This window comes from Echiichthys vipera (genome assembly GCF_963691815.1).
Source record: "Echiichthys vipera genome assembly, chromosome: 2".
Taxonomy (NCBI): Eukaryota; Metazoa; Chordata; class Actinopteri; order Perciformes; family Trachinidae; genus Echiichthys; species Echiichthys vipera.
This window is the reverse complement of record NC_139827.1, coordinates 5,353,308-5,379,377: the sequence shown is the minus strand read 5'-3', so window position 1 is coordinate 5,379,377 and position 26,070 is coordinate 5,353,308. Positions and strand designations below refer to the sequence as shown.

The 26,070-nt window shown below is 44.0% G+C and overlaps 1 protein-coding gene across 1 annotated transcript; it reads right to left on the bottom strand.

The window, feature by feature from the left end:
- Nucleotides 1-1,695: 1,695 nt before the first annotated feature.
- LOC310965212 (uncharacterized protein) lies at nt 1,696-20,019 on the bottom strand. Its single transcript, XM_083938701.1, has 7 exons — nt 19,127-20,019; nt 8,722-8,824; nt 7,020-7,085; nt 6,707-6,903; nt 4,952-6,098; nt 3,236-3,371; nt 1,696-2,635 (listed from the first exon to the last, which is right to left on the bottom strand). Exons 1-6 carry the CDS (start codon nt 19,196-19,198, stop codon nt 3,244-3,246), a joined length of 1,713 nt encoding a protein of 570 aa, XP_083794827.1. The 5' UTR covers nt 19,199-20,019; the 3' UTR covers nt 1,696-2,635; nt 3,236-3,243.
- Between the last annotated feature and the right edge of the window lie 6,051 nt (nt 20,020-26,070).

The window sequence follows — 26,070 nt, the reverse complement described above, 5'->3', positions numbered from 1 at the left end:
TAGTTTTATTTCTCATACATCCTGTCGTTTACTCCTGTGCAAGATATAGTTACGAGACTTTACAGGTGTGAAGTTGAAAACACAATTAAGGTTGAGTTAGAAAATGGGTGTGGTCCGACCAAGAGACCCACACTTTACGCCCCTGGCCTGATAACTGTGCAAAATACATTCACGATACTTTACAGGTGTGTAGTGTAGATCAAAATGAAGGCCAAGGTCAAACATGAGTGTGGTCCCCCCCTCCACAAACAAACAAACAAACAAACGCACACACACTTAGGTCATTGCCAAGTCTTCACAAACTCATCATCTTCGTCAGTCTCAACAGAATGATCAGCCAACACTGTCCCTGTCAGGACAACATGGAGGGGTTTCTCTTCACCGCTGAGGGCAGACGCCCCCCTATTACCTCCTGTAGAGTCTAAGCCCCAAAGACTTTCCGTCAAGACTTAATTACCTAATATTATCAGTTATAACAGTTATCTTTACCTCATTCCCTTTTCTCTTGATTGAAATGTTGCATTGGGGCCAAGTTAACCAAAATGTAGCAACAAATACCAAGTTCATTATTGCTGTGCTGTTTAATATCGTCTTCTTCCTCCTTATTAATAGTGTTTACTTTAGTGTTAGTGTTTATCTTAGTGTTAGATTTCACAATTAATATTTACTGATGCTATCTAATCCACTGTGACTCATTCTGCCACTACACCCTCTGGCGTGACTTGTGATGCTATAAAAATAGTAACAATTGCAGTATTGAATGTGGAGCCTTTTTTATGTCTATCCTTTGAACCGATCCCTCCGACATGAACAGTTGCTTGGATTTACAGTCTATTTTCCGGGTAAAATAGCCAAATCGAGATGCGTGTCCGTGTACCTTGAGGCCTGGTGAAGTATGCTAAGTCATCATTCTCTAAGCAGAGAATCTTCTGACCGAATTAGCTTTGCAGGGGGAACCCCGTTACACAACAGAGTGACATTTGAGCAGCCTCTCTTTCTTAGATGATTTTCTCACAGTGTGCTCTAATGTGCTCCCTGCTCCTTCATATATTGTTGCAGGCTTGATTTATTCATCAAGCTTATTGCCATTATATTTTATTTCCTGACCCTCCTGTCCTCCCTTTCTCACTTCTCTATGATGTTTCATCTCACTGCACCCCTAACTGGGCCTTCACCTTCTCTTTCTCCCTCTCCGCCATTCATCTTCTGTCCATTCCTGGACTGACACCCCCCCGGCCCCCTCCTCGTCTCTCTTTCACCATACGATACTTCTCTGTTGACATGTCCGTCGGCGAGTTCCTATAGCAACCAGACATTTCTGCTGACCCCTGCCTCGCTTTGCGTGACAGAGCTGCAGGACTAGAGTCATGGGGCAAAAGACTAGCAGAGGAGTCTAGTGTATGAGTGCACATACACAGCTTAACACACATGCACACGCACTTTACATGCACACACACTCATAAGCATGCATTTACGTGTGACAGAGACATACTCATGCACCCAAACACGTACACACACTCTGAAAACACAAGTAGACAACTCTAAACACTGCAAATTTGTTGAACACTTTAATTTTTTATTAAAAATAACATTCATAACAGTAACAGTTGTACAACCAATAATTATAATCTGAAACATGTCTGCAACAATAATTACACTTGAGAACTGGAGGACTTCATATCCTCCTTTTTGTTTTTTAAATAAGTTAAGAAATAAAGTTTGTCTTCTCCCTCCCCCCCCAGAAATAGTTTTCTAAAAGCATTTATACATACAGTGTTGGCTATAACTGGCTCACAGCGATCTCTAACAGCCAGGTCTTTAAGACTTCCTTTAATGTTGATATTCATAGCATTTTATTTAGGCAGGAATTTGGTTCTTATTCCATTTTGATCTGGCAGTAGTACAAAACGAGCAGGTTATGGATATTTTTCCAGTACATTAAGCTACAGTACACGGTAGAGCACTTCTCTAGTCAATGTAGTACGATCAGTGTGTGGCTACTCCAGTGTTAGATAAAGTTAGATTCAGACATTGTAGGATAACAGTTATGTTTGGCATTGGGGCCTGAGCTGCACTCTCCAGTTTCCAGTTATCGTCCCAGTGAAGAAGTCCAGTTCACCGCATTTTCCAATTTCACCTCGAGCTCCACCTTTAGCCCCCGATAATGACTTCTTAGTCCAAGTCATAGTCATGTCCTCCATCTGTGGACCAATCAGTAGTTGAGCTAGAAGTCATAAGTGTTCAAGCAACCAATCAATGGCTACCAACTGCAAGAGGGGACCACCGGTCTAGCGTTTGATCAGCTTCCATCGATCCACGTTGATGGGATTTGTGGTTCACACGTTTGAACTCCAGTGTTTTTAGTGTGACAAATATCCTCCATTCCAAAGAGTACATAAGATTGCACTTTAATTACATCCATGAAGCTGGACGCTCTGCGGCAGCTCTGGAGCAGGAAAGGTGACTTTTCTCTAAAGCTGTCAGTTGAAAACCGCAGCAGCGTCCATCACTTGCGCTGGTTTCTCAGCATCTGTCCGCAGAGTCAATCATCGCACATTCAAGAATCTCATGTTTCCCGTCTCTCCATTATTCCTTTGGTGCAATTTGTCTGGCTTTTGGTTAGTTTGACCATTTCCTGTCAGGGAAAGAGAAAATCATAAGATAAATATCTTATTTTTCAACTTCACCCATAAATGCTTACACGTCACTATGTCACTGTCATTGTCTCCACCAACTTTCATTATTCTGTCTCCTCAGTGTATTACCAATTATGTCTTCCTAAAAAGCCCAAATCCAATGTTTTATTAATAAATATTGTACCTATATTTTTATTTTTATTCACTTTCATGCTTTTGCACAGACTAAAATAGTTTTTAGATGCTAGATACTTTTAAATGAACGGTTAATTCATGGAAATAGATTCAAATATAAATATATATATTTGCAAATTCACACAGAATCTTATTTGTGAAGCTGCAGGAGAATCTGCTTCATTGCTCAGATAAATATTCTAGAGAAGGATCATATAATCACATAATTTTTTTTAAGACTTTTGTCTCACTCATGATAAAGAGATGCATTTTCTCTTGACCTGACAGGAAGGTCAGAGGTCAGGCTCTGCTACAGGGACTCAAATCATCAAAAATGCTTTTTGATGACCATCGTGAGGTTAAAGGTCAGGAGCGTTGCCCCTTACCTCCCTCCCTCTCTCCATCTCTCAGGCTCATTCTCTCACCTGCAGCTCTACATAATCATGGCTCTGATGGCTGCTTTGCTGATGCGTTTGCGGTGTTTCCTCCTGCGGCGAGGCGAGGCTGGACGGAACGGGGCCAGACGGGCTGAGGGCGAGAGGGGAGTCGCAGTGGAGAGGGCTGAAAGAAACCCAGACAAGGTAGAGGAAACAGTGAATGCAAAAGTTAACAGTGAGTCTTTTTTTTTTTTTATAAACTTTCAATGCAGCTCACATGTTTCCCAAACACTCACACACATACACTGAACTTAACCACATGAACGGTTTCATCTTGGTTTCAGTAGTAACAGTGAAGGATAAAAAGAGGCTGTGTGGCTCCTGAAGTGGCTCTAACTGCACTCTGAAACGCAGCTGATTACCTTGAGGTCTGCCTCACAGAGCCTGTGACTGTCCGCGGGTTTAAGTCAACATGAAGCAGTGGGAAGCTCAGCTCTGCGTCTCTCTGACTGCGGGGCTCTCAGGGGGGTCGAGGAAGAATAGCAGGACACACGTGGCTGTCATGTTTAGTCATGTGTATGGTGCGCTGCTTCCTATCTGGGAAACTCTCCCATTGATTCCCTCCTACGTTGAAAGCTAAAATACGAGACATGCTCGAACACGGAGACAATACACACATGGCTGCGTGAGTGCAGCTGGGATAGGAGTGGATAACCCTTCTGTGTGACTTGCAATAAACTTGGACAGGGCAGCCATCGTTATACATCTTCTGTCTAGCACTTTTCTTGAAGGGTATTATTGAACCTGTGAAAACTGTTGTATAATGTCTCTTAAGTCTGAGAAAATAACTCTGATGTCACAGTTATGTTATCTGGGTTATCTCAGATGGGCTTGAGACGTCATATTTGTAATGAAAAGTCTGTGTTACAAACTTGGGATGTTGAGCTTTAGAGTTGCATTATGGGAAATGTTGGATCTGGTGCTTTTGGAGCTTAAATCCCAGGTTTTTCCCCTGCAAATACACTCATCAAATAAGCCATTGAGACCATTTTTTTCATGTAACAACTGTAACAACTTTCATGTAACGGAGAAATCCCGGACAGTTGCTGAAAGTCACTAACAGTAATTAAAGTAATGTAATGCGGCTAACACTGATTAGCTCGGGGCAGTACGGGGAAGGCACTCAAACGTCTTTTTTAACCACTAATGCTGCTCAAAATAACAGCAAACCTCTGCAGTAGCATGAGAAGAGTCCCTACACATAAAACAAAGCACTAACAACATAGTTAGTGAACGCGGACTTTATTAAAAGAGTGTTTAAAGACTTACCTACTGGCCCAGGTACAAGCTCCTCTCATAGTAGTAGTCCATTCAAGTCAATTACCAAAGTCAATCTAAAAGTAAGGAGCCCATTGGTGTTTGTTTATGTGTAGGAACTCTTCTCATGCTGCTGCAGAGGTTTGGTGTTATTTTGAGCAGCATTAGTGGTTAAAAAAGCCGCTTTAATGCGTTCACCATGCTGCCTAGAGCTAATCAGTGTAAGCTGCATATGGCAGTTAGCGTCTCTCCGGGAGTTCTCAGTTAATATTTGTTACACGAAAACAATTGTCTCGATGACACACTAGGGACTACAAGTCAGGATATCTCGGCCTCTGCTGCCCCAGTCAGTACATAAGTAAACAAAGTTTAAGTAAACAATGTCCTTTCAAACCAACTTTCATCCACACTAGCACTAGTACACGTTCTCCCACAGCTGAGCGGTACCTGTTTTAAATGCGGTCGGCTTCGGTCTTTGCTGAGGATGATGTGGATGAAGAGGACTCTGTCGATCCGGTTCCCTCTGTATCATCTCCAGAACTTTCTGTCGCCTCTCCTCCTCTGTTAAATGACTAACCCCCATGGTTAGTTTTGAGTCTTTTTCCTTCCCCTGATCGACCAGCTCTGCCCCGGCCGAGTCCCCACTATTGGCCGACCCGCTTTCCTCCCTCACGTTCCCTTCTTTTGGACTGGTTATTACAGTCTCAGTCTGTTTGGGATTTGTGACCTCTGTCATTTTTTGGCTTGTCACTGAGTCTTTTTGGTTGGTGGTCATAGGGAGGGTGGGGTTTTCTTCTAATTTGGGCGGCTGGGTTGGGCTGTCAGGCGGAGAGGCGCTGTCCGATTGAGGAGTGTTAAGTCGATATTGTGTCCTCAGCTCCTGCTCCTTCGCTCCTCCGTGATTGAACTGCTGTGGATATTGTGGCTGATGATGATACTGATATTGCTGCTGAAACTTCTGTCTTTGCTGATGCTGTAACAGCTGTTGCTGCCTCTGCAAGTGATCTGGATGATGCGCTTCCCCACCGCTGTTTGCTACATGCACGCCGCTTTCCTCCCTGCTCGCGTCATACCCACTCCCATGCCCGACCTGCGGTGTACTTCCCATGACGCTGTGCTCCGCCCTCGCTTCAGACGGCCAGCCGCTGACCGGCCCATGCATCCCAACAATCGGCTGGTGCACCCCCGGCTGCACGTGTGCGGGCCCCTGGTGCACCCTGGGCTGCGTCCAGTGCACCAGCTGGGTGTAACTGCCCTGCTGCCACTGCCTCGCCACCGGCTCACGCTCCTCTGGGTGGTAGTGCTGCTGGTTGTGCTTCAGGTCGTCGTGGCGATGGAGGTCGGCCTTGGAAGCGTGAGTCTTCGGTGGAGCGGGGTGGAGGGGGATGTGGGAGGACGGGGGAGGCTGCTGCGGTGGAGGTTGAGGGTTGGGGTTGCTCTGAATGGGGGAGCGAGGGATGGGAGCAGATTGGGAGGAAGACGAGGACGATGAGGACGATGAGGAAGGCTGGCACCTGCAGTTGACATGATCTTCCACTGAGATGATGGCTTTATCGTAGTGGGCTTTCCTGTTTATGTACTGGATCTTTATCACCTGGAGAAGAGGCAGGAAAAATAAACTTTAGCACACAAAATGGATGAAGTTTTGGGTCCAGACGTGATGGGAAAATCCCACAGAAACTATGCAAACACAACTCACACAAATCAGCCTGATTATACTCATCATACTGTGATTGTGCAATGACGCCTGTCGAGACACGTAACAGAGCGATCTCATTGGTTGCAGACATTTCCAGACAAGTTAATAATTCCATGATATTTGGTGGCTTTGGGCCAATACTTCTGCTGTATAGTTTGCTGAAGACAGAGATGTTTGATGACTTGTTGCCAAAGTTACATCATGTATCAGGTTCTGGATATTAACTTGCAATGTCTACCTAAGTGTGCAAACCACCCCTTGAAGCAGTTGCATTGAAATGACAACAAAGAGCTTCTGAGCTTTTGGCTTTATAGCTTAGTTTACCATTAGGACTGGTTTTAGTTTTCATGTTGTTTTGTGCTTCTTTTGTGTTTTTATTTTGTCTTCTAACATCTTAGGACCATGTTGGAAAGTAGTTTTTTCTATATATAAACCATGAATTCAATCAATCTCCCAGCAGCAACCTCTAAAGCTCCTTTACGGCAGCTGTGTGCACTGTGTACCTGCAGGTATCTGCTGGAGGTGAGGGTGGGGACACACTGCAGCATCCTGGTGTTGCAGCAGCCCGAACATCGCTGCACCTCCACGCAGGGTGGCCATAACAGGAAGTTGGCGTTGCGACGGTCGAGCATGGACCTGGTGACCTCCATCACCTCCGTCCGAACTTTACACGCCGCCTGCTGTGCTGGCTGCGCCTCCACTGGTGGGGAGAGGAGAAGGAGGGAGAAGAGAATAAGATGGGGGATATGACAGATGGCAGAAGCAGACAGATAGAAAAAGACACAGGAAGGGACACAAATAGATGCGGAAACCTACCAAGACTTCTAGTATATCGGCCGAGGGTGTGGTTTGTGACAATATCGTGCTCGTCTTCTTCCTCTTCTACAGAAAAAGACAGGGCAGGAGGGAAGAGAAGAAGGGGGAGAAAATCAGACAAAAATGAAAATAAAGAATTATTAAAATCAACTTATCTTCCCAGTTTCATTTCAAAAGCGGGCAACATTGAACCGGCACTTTAAGAGCGTTTACAGAAGTCTGAAATGCATGTGAGGCTGTTAGGGCAGTTTTTAGCAGAGCTCATTGTTCACTGCACAAAGGAAGCCATTTTTTCTCCTCCCGGTAAAACAATTAGGCTATTTTCTGCCACAATTTGTCCCCGCACTGTCAAGAATACTGTTGAGGAGAGATATGAGATGGTAAATATAGCTCATGTGTGGACCTGTGAGTGTGCGTGTTTGCTCTCTTACATATGTTGTTATTTCATACTGTTGCCCTTAGTCCTAATTATATCCCTGGTGTAGATTGCTTTTGGTCACCGCATGTGTGTGTGTGTGTGTGTGTGCGTGTGCTTGTGTGTGTGTGTGTGTTTGTGCTTGTGTGTGTGTGTGTGTGCGTGGCACAAGGTGTTATTTGGTTGCCTGTTAGCTGTTAGCCCTTATTAACTGGTGCAGAAAGAGAACAGTTTGTAATTGTTCTCAGAAGCTACTTTCTAATTGTATCTGTGTCTACATGTTCCTTTCTTTCTCTTTCATGCATTAACACCTGACCCATTTAATACTGATAAAGCCAGCCGGCCAGTAATGTATGTAACTGCGACTCACAGTGGATCTTATCTTGCTCAAAGTCTACACTTTAATGCAGGGGTGAAGGGGAGTTGTAACAATTGCAAAAGTTAACTTAAATAGAGGAAACTGCAAATTGAAGAAAGGGGAAAACAAAAAAATCAGAGTAACAAGAGACGACAGTCGTGCTAGCAGCTAGCAGCTAAATGCTAATGTCTTCTCGTGTGCTATGAGCGTGGCTAAAACACTGGGTGAAAAATCTGACCACATCCATCCAATAAATCATTCAGCTACTGCCTCAACTCAATCAGACCCTTGAGAAAGAAAAGTTTCTGGATAAAAACACTTTGAGTCACTTCCTCGTGCCCTCTTTCTGCGGATCCTTCCCTCTATCGGTTCCTCTCTGTGGTCGCTGTTATGTCACCGTGTTATTTATGCATATGGAATGATCAAAGCGCTGTCTATTAATATATGTATGTGTGACTTGGTTCTGAGTGAAGTGTTTTTAATCATCCTCCGAGCTGCGTGTGTCTGACTGTTTGTTTGGACTCCGTTTTGGGGGGTGGAGACGTAGAGGGGAGGGGAGGTTTCTGTCACACAAATACACACATCCATATTTCAGAACATGGAGAGGAATCCAGGGCAGGAGAACAATGCAGCAACCTTGTGCTGGAGCTCTCTCTCTCTCTCTCTCTCTCTCTCTCTCTCTGTCTGTCCAAAACACACCAAGGTCACAGCGCTCTCCCTCTCTCTCTCTCTCGCTCTCCCTCTCTCATCAAGCTGGCTCATCATTCTTGCTTCTGTCTCGGGTAAATATTACCTTAACATGGTTCATGGCATGTACCCTGATGATCTCCCTTACTGCATTCCTATCTCTTCAGCCCTCCGCAGACACACCCCAACGTTAACTCCTCCGCGTCTAGTGTGATTAGTGTTTGTGTGGTGGTCATTAGTACCTATCGCATTGGTCTCCTGCTGCAGCAGCAGCTTCAGGTCGTCCACAGAGGAGATGGGAGAGTTCCTCACCAGGTCGACCAGCGACGAGGGGAGCGGATCCCCCTGTTGGGCACAGATACACAAACAGCTGTTATGCATTTTTACAAGGTATGCCGGTAAAGTTTGGGTGTTTTTAGAGAGAACAGGATCAGTGACTTTGTTCCAATTTAGGGGTTTAAATCTGCATTTTTAGAACAAACAGGCGATCAAACAACTGCAACCATTTTCTTCTTGAATCTAAAAGCAATGCACAATATCCTTCAATATCAATTCATGAAATCACATTGTCCCATTGTCTTAACAGGTGTGCTCAAATGCATTCACTGGTATATACTTAGGCAGTCACTGAGCATATTGTGTTGTTATATCATGCAAATATGTCTTCATAGTCACATAAGCAGAAAGGTGTTTTTATACATCTTTGCGAGAGTTTTTACAATCCTGAAATATCAAGTAACACTTTGAGGGAGACAGAGAGACAGAGAGAGAGAGAGAGACGTACAGAGAAAGAGGGCTGATGTATAATATCTCAATCCTCCATCTCCAGTCAACACTTGCTCCAGTTTCACTTCCTCCTGCAGAGGAAATGATGCTAGTGATTGGTGTTTGTTGCTGCTGTTGTCACTCTCCCTGTCTGTTTACCCACAAACACCGCAGATGCTCCCAGTGTAACACAGGAAATTAGCCTCTCTCTCTCTCTCTCTCTCTCTCTCCCTCTCTCTGTCTCTCTCTCTCTCTCTCTCTCAAATTCAGATTCAAATGGCTTTAATGGCGTGACCATAACTAAATACAGTAATGCCAAAGCACTGTATGAATACTGAATACTTTGACATCTCTACATATACATTCATCTACAGACATCTTGAAAGAGAATAGGTTAAAACAACCCCCTTGAAATTTGGGGAAAATTGTTCCCGGACAGTTTGGGGCACTGTGTGAACAAGTGCTGCTCTGTCTTTACCGCGGTTCCTCCGCACTGCTGGCACAGCCGCTCCTGTTTAGGCAGCCATGTTGTCTTATATCTGCCTCTTTCTATAGCCAGGCTTTGAGGATTCATCCTTCACCTCGTTAACATGTTTCTGTTCTAACATCAGTCACATGGGTCAGGTAGGTCGCCACGGTGATCTCTCTTTAGGGCCAGATATCAGTGCATTTCTACTCTCTCTCTCGCTCTTTCACGCAATCATTGTCTGTTCAGTTTAACTTGCTTTAGCACCAGACATCAAGAATCAAGGAAATGTCCATATCGTGGGTTAAATCCCAGATTTGAGAGTCTTTGTAAAGTCATCAGCATGTTCAAAGAACACAAAACACAAATGTAAACTTATTACTCAGCAAAGTTATGCGAGTAATTGAATTATCACTCTATTATGTGATCAGTAATGAACTCTTAAATTTATGTCCGTTCAGGAATTCACTGTGGATCCAGTGTGGTCGGTTTTATTGGAAAGACTCATGTGGTTTCTTTATTAAGAGCTGAGGCAGACTACTCAGCGCACTGTGTCACATTTTGCTTTGCTTGGCTGTAAGGCGATACTATCTCAGAGCAGTTGGAACCGCGTTTGATATCCTCACATGCCAGAAAGATGCCAAAACAAATTAGGGTGTGTTAAGAATGTGAGGAGAGATATTTTTTGGATAAGAGGCAGAGAAAAGTGTAAGCATTAATTTCTCACTGCTTTCATGATACAAAAGTTATGAGTGTGGTTATAACATGTTTACAGTATCTTAAAAGTAAACACGCGGCCCCTCTAATGATGTAGGCAGAGCTCTCTCCCCAAAGACGCGGATAAAACAAGTCTTAATCTCGCAAACACAGCTAGGAATTATATAGTTAAATGCAAAATAATTTCTTTGCAGTTTCATTTTGTGATACTGTAACAGTGTTTTCTATCAGAGCTCTTCCATACTTCCTCCTTTAGTTTTGTGATCCTTAATATTCATCAATGTCTCCAAACTGTAGATTGATTTGAATGGAAACAACATTACCGATAAAGATGCTATCCCAAACAAAACAACTTTTACCCAACCTGCTTGCATCTTTACATTCACACCAGAGTCATAGAACATAAATACAGCTCGGTTAATGTGATAACGTGATGTAAACGAGCAATAGATTAAACAGATGCTGATACCAAAGTCACATGTCGTTAAAGAAGAAAATGGTGCGATGAGATTAGATAATTAAAAGAGAGTCAGTCGAACCTAAACTGAACAAAACCGATGAGGGAAAGATGATGAAAATATGGCATTTATGTTTGTTTCAGGTATCAGTTTGAGGAAAGTTGAAGTCTCCTCAAAGATGCAGTTTCTCATCTCTTCAGTGTCTAGGTCGTCTGCTTCATGCACTTTGTCCGATTTTGTTTTCATTGATACGCCAACATTTGCACCTCAGCTTTGCATCAATGATGTTTTGCAATATTACAACTTTCTTCTGGCGTTTCCACTCCACAAATGTGCATAAAAACCGATAAACACTTAATGTTTGGGCTGTTCTCATGCATTTTCCGTACATACTGTACAACATCAAAAAGTAATGCGTAGTAATTTGTGCATTTTCCACTTATTTATTTTGTGTGTATTCCGCAAATTCCTTGAGGTGATGGGTGGGTCCCAAAACACAAGACTTCATTTCCCATTGGTGCTCATGTCCCCAACATACTTAACCAAGCCACAACCTTTTTTCTTGACCGTAACCAAGTGGTTTTCATGCCTAACATTAACCGTCCCCTTCTGTAGGCTGAAACTGGTCACGTAACAGTGCCTTGGTGTCCGTGGCCTTCTTGTGATCGCCTGTCGTTCATCGTTTCCTAAGATATCATACTCATTTTTGTGCAGAACCTTTCATATGATATCAATTCAATTCAATTCAATTTTATTTACAGTGCCAAATCATAACAAAAGTTATCTCAGGACACTTTACAGAGTAGGTAAAGACCACACTCTATGACTTATTTATGATTTACAGAGACCCAACAATTCCCCCGTAGAGTACGGTGGCGTTGAAAACCTTCACTATAACAGACAGGAACGTGGAACAGACCCAGCTCTGTGGAGGACGCACATCTGTCTGCACCGGAGAGAGGAAGAGAAGGAGAGAGAGAGAGAGAAAAGACAGACAGATGGACAGAGAGAGACAAAGACAGAGACAGACAAACGTCTGGTAACTATAATAATATCTATAGTAATGTGAATATGACTTATATGTTATGGCAGTTATCGACTGAACCGGTTCATGATCAAAGGATTCAGAGCTAAGAAAGTACGAAATCACAGGAGCAGCTCTGACACATGAGCCAGACTACCAAACAGAAGGGTGAAGATGACTTCATACAATATGAGACGACGTCTGAAGGCAATTGATTGATCTCTAAACAGAAAATGTACGTCAATATCACAATAAATAATTTCATATACTGTCGGATAAGAACATTTAACAAATGCATAAATATTTGTGTTCAAACAGGTGATACAGGCAATCTTCAAAGGGGGGGGGGCTGTATTGGTATTTCTGATTACTTTTGTTCCTATTTTGTACGTTTTGGATTGAAGATTATCACAAAAAAAGTATTTTATTGTAATGTTATGTCCATCTCTAAGTCTAAGTCCATTTTTTCATCCAGCTTTCCCCCTCCTGTTCTCAGTCTGTCTGCTTTGTGGGCGGCAGAGGCTCAGGACACCTGGATGACTTTCACGAGCCACTGGCTGACCTAGTTAAGCAAACACTCACTCGCCCCCTCTTTTCCAGTTCACATACACATGCTTAACCACTTAGCTGTCCGCCCAATTTGTCCAGAGAGCCACACACACACACACAGACACACAGACAGTTTTCCCTCTGTAACATGCTATCATTACAGTGACAGTGTTAATCGTGAGCACACATGGGGGCACAAACCCGGCTGTTCTCATTCACTGTTTGTACACATAACTATGATAAGTATTGCCCTGTTATTCTGGTGTAACCACGTATTTATTACTGTAGAAATCAGTCGATGTATAACAGCGCTAAACTCCTTGTTGGGAGGAGGTTCGGGGTGTTCGATGTGTCCCAAAACACAGGACTTTCACCGGTAACCGGTGTTTGTGTCACAACTTTTTTCTAATCCTAACCAATTTGTTCTGATGCCTAGATACGAGCCCAAGATATCAGCTGTTGATGAGAATACGTTGCACAGACACAGATAGAAACACACACACACACACAAACACACACACACACACACACACACACACACACACAAATAGGGTTTTTTTGCCTGGAAATTTTGGCATTTTTCATATCTTACGCTGCGTGAGTGTGTGTAGCTAAGCTCTTGGGTCGAGAACACTGTCTGGTAGGATGTCACAATCTACAAGCAGGTCAAACACACACACACACACACACACACACACACAGGCTCTTGTGCAAAAACACACGCTGCATGGGGCCTTGAAGGAAGCCTGGAAGGCAAAGAAATTGCATGGAATGTTTGAGGAGAAAGGTGAATGTAATGGAATGTAATTATGGGGCAAGCTGACTGCTCACACACGCACACACACACACATACGCTCACACACACACACACACAGACCACACACACAAACACAGTCATACGTGACAAACATGCTATCAAAAGGAGACGCAGACTTGAATAAACAAACACACACAAAAGACGCAGAATCCCAGTGTGCGACAAGTGGCTCATAATCACACCGTACTGTTACAACACACGCCTTCCTTTATCAGAGACATGGCAGAGGGCCAACATACTGTCGCATAAACTTGAACTCACAGGGCTCTCTCTCTCACACTCACATAGATTCCCAGCCGACTGCAGAGATGACAGAGAGGGTACAGATGATGGATGGAAAGACGACAGAGGAGAGGAGCAGACAGGAGGGTAGAGGAGGAAAGAAAAAAGGAGACGATATGAAAAGAGTGGAAGAAGAGGAGCAGTCTGAGGGGTGAGCGGGGTCTTCGATCATGGCGTAAGAACACAATATGAATCCCCTCAATGAGCACAGACACAGCTACTCAACTACTTTGCTGATACAATAATTATTTAAATCAATATTTCCTCACTCCATCTTTGCTGCTTTTCTTGTTCTATAGTTACACAAATATCTTTGGGGTTCTGGTCAAACAAAACAAGCAATTAGATGGCGTGTCCTTGGGGTTTAGTGCAATCACGATGGGTGTTTTATCCACCTGATTAACTGACAATACAGCTGGGAGATATGACCAAAATCTCATTTCCCGATAATGATATATGTCACCATATAGCACACCACATTATAATGTATATATATATAAATGTGCTTAATGTAGGCGCTCAATAAAGGGGAACTGCAAAATGTGTTATCCCAGTACATTCTTGGGTTATTTATTATTTTTAATTGCAATGTAAACGTAATAAGGGGGAGAAGTTCAGCATCCGTGAGGAACTCGGAGTAGAGCCGCTGCTCCTTTGCGTTGAAAGGAGCCAGTTGAGGTGGTTCAGGATCATCTAGTAAGGATGAACCCTGGGCGCCTCCCTAGGGAGGTGTTCCAGGCACGTCCAGCTGGGAGGAGGCCTCGGGGAAGACCCAGGACCAGGTGGAGAGATTAGATCTCCACACTGGCCTGGGAATGCCTCAGGATCCCCCAGTTAGAGCTGGTTAATGTGGCCCGGGAAAGGGAAGTTTGGGGTCCCCTGCTAAAGCTGCTGACCCCGCGACCCGACCCCGGAAAAGCGGATGGAGATGAGATGAGATGAGATGAGATGTGAACGTAATAAACCCTTTCATTCTGGTCGGCGAGCGCCTGACACAGGACTGCGGCGGGTGCCTGTGAGTCATGCTGCCCGCGGGCCCACCGGTTACTGTGTGATTACTGAAATGGGCATCTTATTAAAAGTAATAGTTGTTATAACACAAAAGTGATTTGTTTGTATCTTTCTATGACACCCATAGAGCAAAATATGAAAAGGTCGATGTTTTTCTATTGTCATACGATCTATCGTCATATCGCACAGCCCTAACTGATAATGTAACAAATGCAGTAGTTGTACACAAACAGCTGCACAACGTGAACAGTGTCAGCTCAGAGAATAGTCCAGGCTTCCTCCAGTCCAGTCCAAACTCATTCAAAATCCAAAAAAGTACCAAAAAGGCTAAATTAACACCAGCCATTTCGAGTGAACAGTCAGCATCGACGGCCAGCTGTTCGCTGCCTATCTTCATCTGCTTCAAAGTCAAAAGGCTTCCAGCTGCTGGGAGTCGGATTAAAAACAGGGAGGCATCGCTGGAAGCGCATCATCGTTGTTATCTGGTGTTACAGTTGAACATGTGTTTTAAATTATAATAGTAACGGTCTTTATTTGCAGCATTTGGAACCCCAGACAGTGAAATGCACACAGACTATTTGCTTTATCCCACAGAGTCACGTCACCTTTGCAATGACCATCAAATTTGACACAAATTAAAATTGTTCTCTTCTGCAACCCTGAATTTAACATCTGTAACCTTTCCATTTTTAGAAATAAGTAGCTGTGATCCACAAATCCATCTGTCTTTTTATCATTTATGATCATTCCTATCATTTAAAGCGGTCCAGTGGACTCTCTGACCAGAGTTTTCCTCTAATACTGCAGCACATGGGGCTTACCAACAAATACTCTTATGTGCAACTGCGCTTTTCTATCTGACACCGACACATGCACGCACGGAGGCACAGCAGCCGCCCTGATGCACGCGCACACAAAAACACGAGCACATATGTCCACTAACACTTGCGCAGTTACACCCGACCATGCGCCCAGATGTGTGCACACACGCGCAAATACACACACGGCTACACAAAGTCTGTGAAATCCCTGGCAGATTAGTCGTTGTTCTTATGTAAAATGGATCAAACCGGGCAGCAGCAAATCATCCAAACTGACCCACAGAGACAATAGTCAGACTGCAACCTGTTCAAAAGCCACCAATCAGCTGTGTGTATGCGTGTGTGTGTGTGTGTGTGTAAACATATTGTATAATCAGGTTTGACTGGGCCGCTCATAGACACAACAGCTGCACGATAAATCATCATAAATTATGATGCATTATGATATTGTTTCCTGGATGTGCTGAATACATCAGCCTTAGTGAACCTGTGGTGACTTTGCTGAATTGTGTGTGTGTGTGTGTGTGTGTGTGTGTGTGTGTGTGTGTGTGTGTGTGTGTGTGTGTGTGTGTGTGTGTGTGTGTGTGTGTGTGTGTGTGTGTGTGTGTGTGTGTGTGTGTGTGTGTGTGTGTGTGTGTGTGTGTGTGTGTGTGTGTGTGTGTGTGTGTGTGCAAACTGAAGTCTTTTCCACGGACAGATGTGGCAGAACTAAGACGTCTCCATTTTTCCATCACTGGGCTCAACATTGTGACAAAAGAGGATTAGAGTGTCACAGAGTCTCAGTCGGACTAACACGGCAGGTCAGTGTTCTTTTAAATATATTAAAAAAAATCGGTCAGATGTCAGTGAGGTTTTTGTGGTTACCCTGGAGATTAGGGGATGACAGGTTGAACTCCCAACAAAAGCCAGTTTCCATCCACAGTGTCTTTGTGCAAGGAGCTTCTGAGCATCTGCCTTTGAAGGAGCGCTTGCATCTTATTTGCCCAGTGTGAACTGTAATTATCTGAATGTCAAGGAGTTCTCCGATCGTTGACTCCATCGGCTTCAGGATGTGGTGCCTTTAAGGAAGAGATGCTGTGAGAGTCCAAGTAACAGGCTCAAGCTAAGCAACGTTGGTTTAAACCTCTATAAAAATATACAAAAAGCTTAGGTTTAAAAAGTCAACGTATTCTCTTGATCAGGTTTGTACGATATCTCATCTCATCTCATCTTCAACTGCTTATCCGGGGTCGGGTCGCAGGGGCAGCAGCTCTAGCAGGGGACCCCAAACTTCCCTTTCCCGGGCCACTTTAACCAGCTCTAACTGGGGGATAGTACAGAAATGTCTGCTCACAAATTTCAAATGGAGAACGAAAGCTGACCGAGAGACGGTGACAGACTGGAAGATGACCACGGCAACAAGGCACCAAAAACACCGTTATGTGACCAATTTTAGCCAACAAAGGGTGACGGTCATGGTTAGGCATGAAAACCACTTGGTTGGGATTAGAATAAAGATCGTGGTTTGGTTTAGTACGTCTGGGACATGAATGGCCACGACCCGGGAAACAAACCCTGCTCGCCTGGGGGACAGTCCTGTGTTTTCGGACCCACCCACCATCCCAACCTCAGCGTTTTACACTCTGTCTCACACTTTCATTAGTGGAATACACACAGATTGCATTACTTTGTGTTGTTATATGTAACAAAAATGCACGAAAACAGCCTGACGAAGTACGAGGGACCACTGATCATGGATCATCTTTGACCAACACTACGCTGGTTTCTTTGAAACAGGAATTATCTGGACATTGTAGTGTTCGTTACCTTAAACCTGTGCTCTATAAGAATTGAGATACCTTGTTTCTAGCGGCCTCTTTGGCGACAAGCTGTAATTGCAGGCGAGCCTGTTCTTTCCGAGCCTCTATCTTGTCACGTTAACGGTCACTATGTGTGTGTTCACTTTTATTTTCCTCTTTTTTAAACCTAATTGACATTCACCTCTCTACTTCCTGCCCCCCCCCCCCTTTATGTTCCCCTCCATACACACACACACTTACACTTCTGCCCTTACTACAAGTCTGACTCAGAAGTCGGATTTTCCCGATTTTAGATTACCAGTGAACGCAGCATGACTGGTAGTGAAGAGCTCCAGCTGCAGACCAACCGCTGTCAGCAGCGTCACTAACATTGAGGCGTGTTTCCATTCAGAGAGGGAACGTCTCCACAGACACTCAGGATCAAGGCAACAAGTGCTTTCCTTAGTGGGTCATATGATCAATCACCATTGTTTTAACTCACAATTAAATAGATGAAATTCTTATGGAGTGTAACTTTAACTAACCATATAGGTTAAGCCATGAGAAGACAGCCTGCTATAACGTTGACGCAGCACATTGCTAGGTTTTTCAAAGGTCGTCTGACAGCACATCCACACGAAAGACAAGTGTTGGAGATGAGACCGAGTGAGGACAGCGAGCACAGCAGACACTTTGCAAATGTCAGAAATGTAAGAATATAGTACTTTGGGTTATGTTGGCTCTGCATCTCAAGATGAGGTGGATAAGCAGCGACGGTACAGACCAAAAAGTAATTGCGCATCTTACAAATGGCAGTGCTGTTGGACATTTTTAGCAATTGTAGCCATATAAACGATACTCAGTTGGAGTTTTATGCAGACTTAATTATCTTGTAGTGTTAATTTGGTCACTTGGTCACAGTTTGCTGGCTGCCTGCTAAAGAAACAGACGTCCTGAGGAAACACTAATAAGGTAACAGCACAAATGACACTGAAAGAAAACATCCCAGAGAAAAGAAGTTCAGCGGTGGAAGTGACAACAGGAACTCAGCGTGGTGTTTGTTTCTTGTGTGACCATATTCCCACAGCCGGAGTTCCTCCTGCTGCAGGGCCCTGCCTCACCCTCTCTCTCTGTCTCTCTCTCTGACTTGAACGTTTCAGGAGAATCACTGTGACAACAGAGAGAAACGGATCCCTCATTGGGCACAAGCTGCAGAGTCACTGAGGGAAAACTGGATAGACTGACGCACATGCTGTCACACACTGGGTATAGTTTTTAACCCTGCGGCTAAACTGTTACACAAACCGTCCATCCTGCAGCTTTGTAGAATCACCTCAGGGGAGAGTGCATGTCAGATTCTCCTTAAGAGCGAAGGAAGTTATAACACATCAATCACGTAGGCCTTGTCCCATGACTGTCACTGTCAGAGTCAGATCATGAACTTACAACCTTTTTTTCCCCTATTATGTTGAAAATCAGAATCTATCAGAGCTCACTTGCAGCTACTCTTTAGTGCCAGTTTAGTAAAAGGTAGAGAATTGAAGATGGGGAGAGCCCAAAAGCATCTCCATCGAGTGTATTTGGGTTATAACTTAATGGTTCAAGAAGAGATTTCATCTTTTTCTCAGTCTGTCTCACAGAAACCAAAGTCTTTCCTCCAACCTGACCAGAGGTGGAGTGGAGGCTCTTCTCACTGACAGAGATACATGACAAACTGTATTGGGTCATAACAGAGGTTAAATAGCATACTGATGTTTGTTTTTTACCAATATTAAATACATTTGGTGGTTAATTGCCTTATAATGATCACCATTTTCTTTGTTTACCACTACATCATGACCTAGAGCAAAGACTTCATAGACAGTCATGCAGTCCAGCCATGCATTTTAATCCCATGTCTGTTAGTTTCTCCTCACGGACTAGAGGTCATGGCTCTCCCAGCACATCCCCCGGGCTTACCTCAGCGCTGCCGAGCCGCAGACGGGCCGCCGAGAGCGCAGCTAGAAGCAGCAGCAGGACCCAGGACCTCATGTTGCCGCCCAGCCTGAGGAGCCGCAAGCGACCGGCTGGGCATTTAGCACCTCGGCGTCCAATCTCCCGGCTGCACCCACCGAGCCTCGTCCCCGGTGTCGTGTGTTTGCCGCTTGTGCACAGGCACGCACTGTTAAATATCCCCCCAAAAATGTGTCAGAGCCCGTTGAGCGCCGCTTGTCCGAGTGTTTGCTCACGGTGACTCACGCGTAGGCTAGACGTCTGACTCTGTCCATAACGCTGTTTTTGAAAACTCTCAAAAAGGAGACGTCAAGGGTACAGTGGGACAGGTGCGTAACGCAGAGTGGTGTAATGCACGAAGGCTGCAGCCACGCGATTCCTATTAAATCAGTCTGCAGAGAGACAGGGAGAGGGAGTCCCAATAAGTCCTCGCTACGACTCCAAGAATGTCCCCAAATGTGGGATTTAAAAAAAAAGAAAGATGATTCTTCAACATGTGCCAAAGTGCTCGATGCGTCCACTCCCCAGCCAAAGCAAAAAAAAGATCAGATCACGAGCTCCAGGTCCAAACTCCCAGTTAAATGTAACAATAATGCAGCATTCTGTTCATAAGTGAGACCCCGCATCTCCAAAGGTCCGTGCGTAAAAGTTGGTTCACCTTGGAACGGCGCGCTCAGTGCGTAATTCTCTGGACGCTCCGCTGCAAAAGTCCGATTACTGTCGTTCCGGCGCGCTTCACTTCACTGCGCACAGCCTCTCCTTCTCATTCAAGCGTGTCTCTTATGGACGGTTTCTCCCCGTGAATGCGTCTCACCCGGTCTCCGTTCACCGGCTCCGCTGGATCAGGTTGTTCTCGCCCCTCGCGCTTCTCCTCTCTGGTTGCGTCTTGAGCGGTGAGCAGCTTTTCGACATAGAAACAGGGCCTCCCTCCTGAAGTTTCAAGCATCAAGTCGGACAGAGGAAAGACGAATCATACCGGAAACTGGGTCATTTGGCTTTCAAAATAAGATAATAGCGTAGAATTGGCATTAAAACGTCATTGTCTGTGCGCTAAAACTGGGCTGTCCCCTGCAAACCAATTAAATGTGTATGAAAACAAAGACTGCTGAGGATTGAGAGAAACAACTATGGTAATTTCACCAGACTGACAACATTTCACGTGATTTATAGAAATAAAAAAGTAAAACAAATCTATAAATCAATCTCAAAATATCTTAAAACCACCGGCACGATGATAATATAAAGGTGTGTGAGTTCCGTTTTGAATATTTCACGACTGAAACTCTGCCAAGTGTCTCTAAATTTACAGCACGCCTTAAAAATATCATGGATGGAAGTGGAACCATAAAGAAATCATTCATCACTTTCTGCTTCAAAGACGTAGCTGTAATTATGTTGCATTTATATTTCTCTATGAATGAAATGCGTTGGCAATGTGGCCTGTAAGTCATTAAAAGATTTACTTTGAAAGTTTCTCACCGGAAGTGTAAATGCTCATGTGGCTGACTTGACTCTGGTCCTCAACTTTGAGCCAGGGCCCCTGCTCCTCTCTCCTCTTGAAGGCAGGGCTCACACCTCCTTATTAGGAGCAAGGAGACCACAGCGATGCTCTTAAAGGGAAAGTTTGGAGCCAATACGGATTATTAATCATTACAACTGCAGCTAAATGCATAAATGTGAAAAACAAATTAATGTTTATTTGTTCACAGTGTTGTTTTTCTGCACTCTTAAATGACTGAATTTAAAATAGCACTTATTTGTTTTAAGAAGAAGAACTTTATTCATCCCGCAACGGGGAAATTGAATTTGTTCACTCTTATTATTAATCATGTTACACACACACATGCACAAACAGGACCTATACATGTAATTAATGGAGAGATGTAAGAGCGAGGGGGCTGCCAGTGACCGGCACCCCGAGCAGTTGGGGGTTTGGTGCCTTGCTCAACAGCACCTCTGCAGTGCCCAGTAGACGAACTGGCACCTCTCCAGCTACCAGTCCACGCTCCATACAGGGACTTGAACAAGCGACCCTACGGTTCCCAGCCAAGTCACCTATGGACTGAGCTACTGCCGCCCCTAGGTATGTGTGTATGTGCCATGTTGAGATCAGGGATCACACCTTTAAAATACAATAATGACCATACTGTAAAAACACTGCTGACAGAAACACGAGAGCAGTCTTTAGTGGATTATAATATCAAAGAGAAGATAAACTTAAAGAGCACAAAGGATTTAAGCTGTGCAAACCCATTTGGTCGGTTTCTCTTCCTCTTATATAAAATGCAGAAAGTGCATTACATCATCAGTAATTCCAACTTGTTTTTTTTTTTTTTTTTTTTTTCAGAGTTATGAGTCAGACCTGGGGCAAATGATTTCTCCCAAAACAACACTAGCGTTTGTTTGTAATCTGCTTGGATTACGGTTGTCGGAGGGTGGGGTCGGCAAACAGAGCAAAAACAAAGAGGAGCAGAAAGTTTGGACAATCCCAGGACGGCGTTTTGAAATCGCTTTGCTATACTCACTGACCACTCAGCTGTTTCACTTGTGCAAACAGAGTCGACTCCACCCGTCCCCTAGGAAGGGGATTTGTCTTTCAATCATCAAACACGTCAAGATGCCTTACAGCAGCCGCGTCAAACTCCAATTCACAGGGGGCCACATTTAAAAACTGGGACAAAGTTGGGGGCCAAACTCAATATCTTAAAAAAAAAAAAAGACTGCATATGTGCATGTTTTCCTTTTCTCCAGATGTGTAACGTTGAGTTTCCAGTGCAGGTCCTTGTTCTTGTCGTGGTGTCGCTTCTGTTTGATTCTTTGGTTACAGCCACGGTGACAAACAGCTCTTTACCTTCAGACACAGATCATCTGCCTCCCACCGCTGCTGAAAGATCCTGTTCTCCATCTTTCTTTGGGTCGTTTTTGTGGTGTTTTGCGTCTGTTTTTAGTCGTTTTGTCATCTTTTTGTGGTGTTTTGCGTCTGTTTTTAGTCGTTTTTATCACTTTTTGTGGTGTTTTTTGTCTGTTTTTAGTCATTTTGTCATCTTTTTGTGGTGTTTTGCGTCTGTTTTTAGTCGTTTTGTCATCTTTTTGTGGTGTTTTGCGTCTGTTTTTAGTCGTTTTGTCATCTTTTTGTGGTGTTTTGCGTCTGTTTTTAGTCGTTTTGTCATTTTTTGTGGTGTTTTGCGTCTGTTTTTAGTCATTTTGTCATCTTTTTGTGGTGTTTTGTGTCTGTTTTTAGTTGTTTCATCACCTTTTTTGTGGTGTTTTCATTTTTCTTTACTAAAAAAAAAAGAAAGAGTGCAAATGTGCATGTTTTCCTTCTCTCCAGATGTGTAACGTTGAACCGTTTCAGTGCAGGTCCTTGTTCTTGTCGTGGTGTTTCTTCTGTTTGATTCTTTGGTTACAGCCACGGTGGCTCCGCAGACGAGACAAACAGCTCTTTACCTTCAGACACAGCTCATCTGCCTCCCACCGCTGCTGAAAGCTCCTGTCCTCCATCTTTCTTTGGGTCGTTTTTGTGGAGGGGTGGATTCAGTTTGTCTGCAGAGACTGGTAGCATGGATGCTCATGTTTGTCAACAGAAAAGGAGACGTGTATGAGCTTTATACTCGCAGGCCGGCTCTCAGAGAACCTTGATATGATCTTGCGGGCCAAATATAATTACACCACAGGCCAGGTTTGGGCCACGGGCCTGAGTTTGACACCCCTGTCATACAGGAACAAAGGAACTGAGAGAATACTGTAATATATGACACCAAGAATATGCTTTGAAAATGATGAAAGACAGCCCATAGATGCATTACAGACATGACCTGACAACACTTGAACGATAGTTTGTCCAATGTGGAGTTTCAATATGAAAATTCAACAAACTACTTAAAGTGAAACTCTGGCATAAAATCATCCCAGGGTCTTTTTCGGCAAAAATACTCATCAAATCAGCCACCGAGACAATTTTTTACGAGTAACAACTATTAACGGAGAAATCCTTTAGAGTCGCTAACAGTAGAATGCGGCTAACACTGATTAGCTCAGGGCAGTGCGGTGAACGCATTAAAACAGCTTTTTTAACCACTAATACTGCTCAAAATAACACCAAACCTCTGCAGTAGCATGAGAAGAGTCCTTACACCAAGCACCAATGGGCTCCTTCCTTTTGGACTGTCTTTGGTTATTTGGGGCAGTGGTGGCCTAAAGGTTAGAGAAGTGAGCTTGTTCGCCTGCTCACTCCCTGGGATGGACAGGATAAATCTGGGTGAGGAAGTGAAGAAGCAGCACCTGCCTTTCCCTCATTACCACCACTGAGGTGCCCTTGAGCAAGGCCCATTACCAGCTGCTCAGTGGCCAGCAGAGCTGTAGTTTCCAGGTGTGAATGTGCAACTGTGTGAATGTGATCCAGGCGTTCCTGAAACGTCAGTGTTCTCCTGCATAACTAAAGGTTAAAAAGAAATCAACTTGAATGGACTTTACTATGAGAGGAGCTGGTACCGAGGCCAGTAGGTAAATCTTTCAAAATCTTTCTTTTAATAAACTCTGGGTTCACTAATCTTGTTGTTGGTGCTTCGGTTAATGTGTAAGGACTCTCATCGTGCTACAGAGGTTTGGTGTTAATGAGTGGTTTAGTGGTTAAAAAGACGTTTTAGTGCGTTCACCGTGCTGCTCCGAGCTAATCAGTGTTTTAGCCGCATCACATTACATTAATTGCTGTTAGCGACCCTCAGGGATTTCTCCATTACTAGTTGTTACAAAACAAATTGTCTCAATGGCTTATTTGATGAGTGTATTTGGCGAAAAAGACCCTGGGATGATTTTATGGCAGAATTTCACTTTAAGCCCAGTAGCAGAGCACCTGCTTTACTAAGAACTTGAGAATGTACAGTATGACTCTGCAAATAAGCCTCACGCTGCAAACACCAGCACTGCCGCTACAGTTGGTTCCTAACGTGATAACTAACGCACACGACACGCTGATCCTTATCGTGTTTGTTTCACGTCTGCACCCAGAACTCATTTGGATTGCAAAAGTGTTCGGCTGATGTTGGAAGCAGATTACACTCATAACTGAGATGCAGAGATGGATAACAAACCAACGATTTGAATGTTTAAAAGCACTCATGGTATTATTAGACTTTCAAGAAGTGCTTCTGTTTTAAGGGTTCTTTAGTCTAACAGTTTATAAACGACATCTCAAAGGTGTAACATTACAACGATAAAGGCCGCCGTTGAGTGACAAACTACACATTTGTCTGTATTTCAACCAGGAAAGGCTGTTCTCATGCATTTACCCACAATGGAAGGTACTGTGCCGTACTTCATGCATTTCCACATATTTATTTTGTGTGTATTCCACGTGTTAAAAGCAGAAGACGTTATATAAGATATCGTAATATACAAATCTCTGCTTACGGAGGCATGGTGTGGTGGTGAATGGGTCCCCAAAACACAGCACTCACCCTGGTGAGTGGGGTTGGTTTCCCATTTGACATTTATGTCCCGTACGTAGTAAGCCACCTTTTTTCTAAACCTAACCACGTGGTTTTCATATCTTACCCTAATCGTCACCTGTTGTTGGCCAAATCAGGTCACAGAACGGTAGCTTTGGTGCCTAAGCCTAACAGACACCAAAGGCAACCATTGTGGTCCATTTCCAGTCCGACGCCATCACTCGGTCCACTTCCGTTCACCGTTTCTTAAGTTTTCATATGATTGTACAATATCCTACGAACGTGTTGATGAGAATACTTTGATCAGGAGAGGCCTGTTTAGAGTAGGGATGGATTAATTATGGAGAGTCTTTTGGCGATCAGACCACATTCTGAAGTAGTATGTTAAAGGGAGTATAGTGGTGATATGATTAGTTTTAGAATAATACGTTTTTGTCCATGTTAAACTCTTTTGTAAAGTTTCATCCCGCTCTGTGACAAAATGTCTCATAAACATTTTTTGCCCTGAACTGAAAAGATCACAGACCAGATTCAAAGTAGACCGCAACTGTTTTCCAGTGAGCCGCAAGTGTTTCATTTCAGGGTCACATCTAGATGGGTCGCCATAGAAGCCGGGGGGTCATGGTAGATTCTTCCTCCCTGCGGAGGGAAGACAGAGGAAGCAGGCATCCCTGTGCTGCTATTCCTGGACTACACGCACACACAAACACACGTGCACACACACACACAAACACACACACATAGTCATGCACTAATGTACAGTAAATGTTGACCTTTTACCTTTAAGCACAGGGCATGAACTAACTGACAGACTGGGGGAGAACACTGCTGTCACTAACAAGATGAAGTGCGACCCCTCTTTAAATAATGGCCGCAGGGTTCATGTAGTGTGTGTGTGTGTGTGTGTTGTGCGTGTGTGCGTGTGTGTGTGTGTGTGTGAGTGTGAGTGTGTGAGAGAGAGAGAGAGAAAAGCTTGAAAGGGTATCAGGTTTTCAGTGTTGCTTGCCGTCAGTTCTCGATGTGCAACATGGAATTCCCAGTATGTCCGAGAGGAAGAAGATGTAGTGTGTGCGTGCGTGCGTGCGTGCGTGCGTGCGTGCGTGTGTGTGTGTGTGACCCTGGAAGTCACAGGTGTGTGTGATATCATAGACACTATTTTTGTGCTATTGCGAGCCGTGACAAGCGCAGAGAAGACAAAATTGTTATTTTCATCATGTGCAGTTTTCTTTCACTAAGAGTTTTCATGAGCAGCGTGTTCAGAGTGTTGTTGATAGTAGATTTATGATAAATATGTAAAGTGTTCACGTTAACAATAAGAGGGAAGACTCGGTGGTATTTGCGTACCGCTGAGGTAAGCTCTTTGTCATAAGACTGAACAGCTGCAGTACCAGAGGCGGTCAGTTCACCTTGTGTAGTTCTATGAACGCACTTTAGATCTGTGCACTTTTGACATAGCGTGCCTTT

Excerpts from the sequence above, each read along its gene's own strand:
- LOC310965212 (XM_083938701.1), bottom strand. The coding sequence starts at position 19,198 with ATGAGGTCCTGGGTCCTGCTGCTGCTTCTAGCTGCGCTCTCGGCGGCC. Across the intron at positions 8,825-19,126 it reads TGCGGCTCGGCAGCGCTGAG|GGGGATCCGCTCCCCTCGTC; the intron begins GTAAGCCCGGGG and ends TGTGCCCAACAG. Across the intron at positions 7,086-8,721 it reads GCAGGAGACCAATGCGATAG|AAGAGGAAGAAGACGAGCAC; the intron begins GTACTAATGACC and ends CTTTTTCTGTAG.